We start from the raw sequence: 7,312 nt of genomic DNA on the forward strand, positions 1-7,312 counted from the left end.
GCACATTACCACAAGAAGGGGACCTGCATGGGGCACATTATTATAAGAAGGGGACCTGCATGGGGCACATTGCTACAAGGGGGCAAGGATGCGCACATTTTTACAGAATGGGGAACAGGATGGGGCACATTACTACAAGATGTTTTACTATGCGGTGCTTATTGTAAATAAAACTGTATTACTTACAAAAAAAGTGTGCGTTATATATATATATATATATATATATATATAATATATATTATATTAGTACCACTGCCGTACCACTACCAATGTCACTTTGTCCTGAAAAGAATGTGGCCCCTCAAATTATTTTTTTTTCTGTGTGCGGCCCATACACCCAGCTGAGTTTGAGACCCCTGTTTTAAGGTATACCAAGGTTTATCATTGATAGGAAAGTCTGCTTCTGATGGATATTTGTCCAGAAAAGCATGGGCTAAGATCATGATTAAGTTTTGAGTACCATGCTCATTATGATCAACAAAATAATTTTTTATTGATCTCTGAATTACTGGGTCATGAGACATGGTGACAAATTTTGCCACATCTCCGGCATCAAAGTGCACTCCACCTCCTCCGAGATCGTGCACTCTGACCAACCAGGGAATTTCTCCTTCTCCTGGTTTTTGTCTAAACTGTGTTAAAATGCTATCAACTTCTCCCTGAGAGTAAGCTTCAATGGTTACTCGATTTTTTACATGAGGAATCGTTCTCTCATTTGTGATGGCATTACCATCTTCGTCATATTGCAGATTCCCCTGACCATCCCGGACATGTTCCCGGATGATCTCATTCTCTGTCCTCTCTAGGCGCCTCCTTACTGGATTAGCCTGAATCTTCCCTTTATGGTAATCCTCCTCATCAGATGATGAAGATGAATCCCACACATCCCCATCCCAAGTATCGGGATCCCAGTTTATAGAAGCTGAGACGATACTTTTATGCACTTTGGTTTTATTTACTTTTCCTCTTCTTTTCTTGTACTTATTTTAAGCAATTTTTATGGCAGCTTTTTGTGCCACATTCTGATAGTGTTCCAATTTATCCTTCAACAGTCTGGTATTACATTCCAGAACTGTTTTCAGGCAACCTGATTCTATCATCTTTTGTTCCATCTGGGAACTTTTCTTCTGCATCTTTAGATTACGCTCATGCATTACACTATATGCACTTGCCAAAATCCAGATGTGCTGTGCTAAAGACACTACATCACCTGTTTTCACAGGGACACTACCGAATACATTCACAACATCAGTAGCTTCACTACCCTTAAGCTTATCCTGCCATTGTTTGTGCCGTGCTAAAGACACTACATCACCTGTTTTCACAGGGACACTACCGAATACATTCACAACATCAGTAGCTTCACTACCCTTAAGCTTATCCTGCCATCGTTTGTGCCGTGCTAAAGACACTACATCACCTGTTTTCACAGGGACACCACTGAGTACATTCACAACATCAGTAGCTTCACAACCCTTAAGCTTGTCCTGCCATTGTTCTACCAATCCACAAGACACTACATCACCTGTTTTCACAGGGGCACCACTGAGTCCATTCACAACATCAGTAGCTTCACAACCCTTGAGCTTATTCTGCCATTGTTCTGCCAATCCACAATTGACCAATTCATGTGCTATAAGATTGTAGGGAGCCTCAATCCAGCTCGGGATCTCCACAACAACCTCCTTAACATTATCCTTACGTTTTCTGAACATTTTGACACTATGCAAAAAGATTGAAAAAAAAATATCTGGAAATTTGCCAAATATATGTTTTTAATTTCTAAATTACAAAAATTTGTTAAATTACTTCTAATAGAAGTAATCCTGCTGACTACGCCAATTTATGTCTTGCTAAATTCTACTAAAAAGGGGCTGAAAGCCCGTACTTACGAAGCGCTCACTGATATCCTAATCAGGCACGAATACTAATATTCTTTATAGCAAGATACTATTTATTTTAATAGCACATGAATATATATATAGTCAATGGTACATAGGCATAAGAACTATAGTCATAGAAACTTATATAATAACAGAAATATGCATCAACATTACCGTTATGTTGTAGCAATCCTTTCACATCGGAGGGACTCGAGTTAATGATAAGGAATCAACATGGCATCTTGGCATGGCATCACAGGAACAGTGCGTACGTACACTTCAATGTCCTGGAAGGTATTTCCCCAACATTAAGCGAGCCCGGTGTATTTTTTATAGGAAAATATTGTAGGTTGGGTTTACATGGTCACCAGCATATGACAGCTGAGTCATGTTCATGTAACTTGACCACAAGCTGCTGTGGGCACCAGTAGCTTCCTGCACATTTCCTGCACATTTAGCCAGTGGTCAACTGGTCAACTGTGGTCAGCCAAAGTGTTAGCGAAATATTGCAATGAGCCGTAAATTTCATATGCAAGTTTCCTTCAACCTGTCTTTACGCTAACCACAAGTTTCCTGTAAGTGGAACTGTAAATGTTACTTCCTTTATCTTCAAAACTGCTTCAGAAACCTGTGTGACATGTATTCCTTGGTATTAGTGAAATATTATCCAAAGGACATCTTCTTTGATACTGAATTATTGATGGATCAAATAATATCTGGGATCACTCCTATCTTATGATTATGATTTGATTCCTATCTAATCACACATTCTTTCAGTCATATCACATTGGTATCACACGGTGGGAAGCCATCGGAGCCGAACACACAAAAGGTGCAGGGAAAGGCAGCCACCACCAACCGTCCGGGAGTAATCACAGCAGCTGGCTGCGGGACCCGTCCATCCAGCCGTTTGTTTTACCGGAGACTCTGCATCTGTTCTTGGCTGAGTGAGTACCACCGTGCCCTCTGGCACCGCGCTGCCCCCGCGACCCTGCACCTCACCTACCCTGCATTCCTCCCTTCACCTTACGGGCCCCGGGACCACCAACCCCTACCCACGGAGGGGCAAACATCCCAGCTGTTCCCTAACAACGCTCCCGGAATCCCAGTCACCAGCAGCGGTGGTGCCCCAACCTCACCACGACCCGTGGGTGGCGTCACGAACCAAATCCCCAAACCAAACCAACCCCTTTCACTCACGGGCGAGGAGCGCCGCTCGAGTCCCCGGATCCGGCCCACCGCTCGAGCCACCGAGCAGCAGCAGCAGCAGCCGGACCCGAGCCGCGAGCGCGGTCGAGCAGCGCACCCCCCGCCCGCGACACCGGCACTGGTCTTCTGGGTCCCTAGGGGGTGAGGGATGCAGTACCTTGTAGCTCCCTGATGGCTTCAGGAACGCTACATTGACATGTCACGTGGAGAGCCCTGGTTACGCTTAATCTGCCTCTGATCCTCAAGCAGTTAAGTGGATGGGTATAACTATAAGGCTGCTTTCACACTACATCTTTTTAACATGCGTCCTGAACGTTTTTTTGCTGCAAAAGCGGATCCTGCTTTTACAGCAAAAAATGCATGCAAACGCATGTCTTATTTTGCAGGATCCTGTCACTGGATGTTTAGGGGCGGGCATTGGAGTCATGTGATCGGGAGTGAGGGGAACTAAACGTGCCAGACTGGGAGCCGGCATCTGACCGCCACGAGGCTCGTAACCAAGGTAAGCATTGGGTAACTTGCTTGGATACCCGATATTTACTTTGGTTACAAGCATCTGCAGCTGCTAGGAGTCGGGCTCCCTGCACACGTTACCAACGTAAACATCGGGTAACTAAGATAAGTGGTTACCCGATATTTACCTTGGTTACGAGTGTCCGCAGCTCTCAGGTGGGGGAGAGGGAGGGGGAGAGACAGAGAGGGAGGGCGAGAGAGACAGAGAGAGAGGGAGGAGAGACAGAGGGAGGAGAGAGATAGACTGATCACGGAGGCTGGCTTCTGGGCATGCTCAATAGAGCAAGCAGGATCCTGCCTATCAGCACGCCAGCGTTCACATGCGTTTGCGTGCGGTTTAGTCAGGATCCAGCAATTTGCAGAAGTTGGACGCAGCTCAAAAACGCTACAAGTAGCGTTTTTGAAAGATGTTAAAAAACTGCAAGTCGCTGGATCCTCACTATAACGCACGCAAACGCAGGTGAACGCATGTTAACGCGAGTCCATTGCAAATGCAAATGAAAACGCATTTGCACTGGATCCGTTTCTGCGTTAAAAAAACGTTCAGGACGCATGTTAAAAAGACGTAGTGTGAAAGCAGCCTAAGGCTGGTTTCACACTACGTCTTTTTAACATCCGTCCTTAACGTTATTTTAGCGGACAAGCGGATCCAGTGCAAATGCGTTTTCATTTCAATGCATTTGCAATGGACTCGCGTTAACATCCGTTCACCTGCGTTTGCCTGCGTTATAGTGAGGATCCAGTGACTTGCAGTTTTTTAACATGTTTCAAAAACGCTACTTGTAGCGTTTTTGAGCTCCGTCCAAATACTGCAAATTGCTGGATCCTGACTATAACGCACGCAAACGCAGGTGAACGCTGGCGTGCTGATAGACAGGATCCTGCTTTTGTACTGAGCATGCCCAGAAAGTACTGAGCATGCCCAGAACCAGTCTCGCGTGATCTGTCTATCTCTCTACTCCCTCCCTCACCCTCTCTCTCTCTATCTCTGTCTTTCCCCCTTCCTCTCTCTCCCACCTGAGAGCTGCGGACACTCGTAACCAAGGTAAATATCGCGTAACCACTTCTCTTAGTTACCCGATGTTTACGTTGGTTACGCGTGCAGGCAGCCCTGCTCCTAGCAGCTGCAGACACTCGTAACCAAGATAAATATCGGGTATCCAAGGCCGATGTTTACCTTGGTTACCAGCGTCTGCAGCTGTCAGAAGCCTCCTCCCAGTCTAGTTCCCCTCACTCCCGATCACATGACTCCAATGCCCGCCCCTAAACATCCAGTGCAGGATCCTGCAAAATAACATATGCGTTTGCATACGTTATTTGCTGTAAAAGCAGGATCCGTACTTCCGCTAAAAAAACGTTTTCAGCGGATGTTAAAAAGACGTAGTGTGAAACTAGCCTAACTTTACTGTTTATCCAGAGTCAGGCACTTTCAGTTTCATTTCTTCCTTCTTTCGTCAGCCATGGCGTCTGCTGAACTGAGAGACGAGCTGCTCTGCTCCATCTGTTTATCTGTTTTTAAAGATCCTGTAATGCTGAGATGTGGGCACAACTTCTGCCGGGTCTGTATTGATCAAGCGCTGGATACACAGGACGGGTCTGGAGTTTATTCCTGTCCTGAATGCAGAGAAGAGTTTCAGGAGCGGCCGGCGCTGATGAGGAACTTATATCTTCATAATGTCGCAGAACGTTTCCTGGTTACTCAGAAGGAAGAAGAGGAGATCACCGGGATCTGCTGCACTTACTGTGTGGACTCTCCTGTACCTGCTGTTAGATCCTGTCTACACTGTGAGGCTTCTCTGTGTGATAAACACCTGAGGGTTCACAGCAAATCACCAGAACACGTCTTATCTGATCCCAGCACTTCTCTGGAGAAAAGGAAATGTTCTGTCCATAAGGAACTTTTAAAGTATTATTGTACTCAGGATGCCGTCTCTATCTGTGTGTCCTGCAGTTTGGCTGGAGAACATCGAGGACACCGGGTGGAGATGCTGGATGAGGCTTTTGAGAAGAAGAAGAAGAAACTGATGATTGTGCTCCAGAAATTGACCACAAAGAAAAAGGAGACTGAAGATCGAGTCCAGAGTCTGGAGGAACGCAAGAAAAAAGCTCAAGATAAAGCATCTGGAGAAGCCGAGAGAGTCACTGCCCTGTGTACAGACATCAGGAGACGGGTGGATGACCTGGAGAAGAAGGTCCTGAGTGAGATCTCCAGGCAAGAAAAGGAAGAGTCACGGTCACTGTCTGCTCTGATTCATCAGCTGGAGATAAAGAAGGACGAGCTGTCCAGGAAGATGAGGCACATTGAGGAGCTGTGTAACATGACTGATCCACTGACCGTCTTACAGGAACCAGACACCGGGGACTTGTGTGATCCTGAGGAGGAGGGAGGTGATGAGGACACAGGGGGACATGATAAACCGCTCCATGATGGAGGTGACCTGGATGTGGCTGTGATCTCACACACATTACACACATTATGTGAGGTAATAACAGGTATAAGGAGGGGGATCTATGTGGAGGGTCCTGCAGACATATTACTGGATGTAAACACAGCTGGTAATAATCTCCTTATATCAGACGACCTGAAAACTGCAACCAGGACACAAGAGAAGCAGAAACGTCCAGAAACAGCAGAGAGATTCCAGAGTAGTCAGGTGATGAGCAGGAGGGGATTTACCTCAGGACGACATTACTGGGATGTGGAGATCAGTAGATCAGGGGGGTGGAGGGTGGGGATGTGTTACCCCAGTATAGACAGGAGGGGAGATCAGTCACTGATTGGAGAGAATAACAAGTCCTGGAGTTTGAGGAGATATGATAATCAGTATTCAGTGAGACATGACAGGAAAGAGATCCAGTTACCTGACAAGATCTCCAGTGATAGAGTCAGGATCTGTCTGGATTATGGGGTCGGGCAGCTGTCCTTTTATGAGCTGTGTGACCCCATCAGACACTTACACACCTTCACTGCCGCCTTCTCCGAGCCCCTTCATGCTGTATTATGTGTGTTTACTGATGCAGTCTATGTAAATCCTGGTTGAAAATGATCAATTAATGATTATACGCTGTATAATGCATGGGATGATAAACCCTCAAGTTAAAAGATAAATTTATTACCAACTCCACATGTAACAATGCAATATTGTTTACCTACGTATTCATCTAAATATTTTAGACATTTCCATTCTGTGTTAATGTGCTCCATTTTGACTGTTAACGAGGCTGTCCTGGTATCCTCTTTACATTGTCCTTCATGATCAACTTTTATGATCAGTAGAACCAGAAGTTGTTTCAATTAACAATGCCATGATCCATCTAATGTAACGTCTATCTGGATAGAAATGTTTCTCCTGTGAGTAGAAACTGACCGATGTGGGGTGAGGAGTTAAAAAATCCAGTCTGATTACTATTTCCTTGTAGAAAGGGGCTCTTGAGATTTGCAACTGCCTTCTTGTTTTACATGTATGATTACATTCATATGTCGCGGGCGGAGGAGGGGACGCTGCGCTCACCCACTGCTCGGGTCCGGCACTGCTGCTGCTTCGCTTGCTGCTCGGTGGCTCGAGCGGTGGGCCGGATCCCGGGGACTCGAGCGGCGCTCCTCGCCCGTGAGTGAAAGGGGGGGTGGTTTGGTTTAGGGATATTGTCCGTGACGCCACCCACGGTTGTGGTGAGGTTGTGACACCACCGCTGCTCTGGGATCCCGG

General features: G+C 46.1%; 1 protein-coding gene across 1 annotated transcript; it reads left to right on the forward strand.

The window, feature by feature from the left end:
- Positions 1-5,056: 5,056 nt before the first annotated feature.
- On the forward strand, positions 5,057-6,722 carry LOC142261418 (E3 ubiquitin-protein ligase TRIM7-like). The gene has a single exon (XM_075332107.1). The coding sequence runs from the start codon at positions 5,066-5,068 to the stop codon at positions 6,644-6,646; it is 1,581 nt and encodes a 526-aa protein (XP_075188222.1). The 5' UTR covers positions 5,057-5,065; the 3' UTR covers positions 6,647-6,722.
- Positions 6,723-7,312: the final 590 nt, after the last annotated feature.

Source organism: Anomaloglossus baeobatrachus, unplaced genomic scaffold (genome assembly GCF_048569485.1).
Source record: "Anomaloglossus baeobatrachus isolate aAnoBae1 unplaced genomic scaffold, aAnoBae1.hap1 Scaffold_217, whole genome shotgun sequence".
In the NCBI taxonomy this organism is placed as follows: Eukaryota; Metazoa; Chordata; class Amphibia; order Anura; family Aromobatidae; genus Anomaloglossus; species Anomaloglossus baeobatrachus.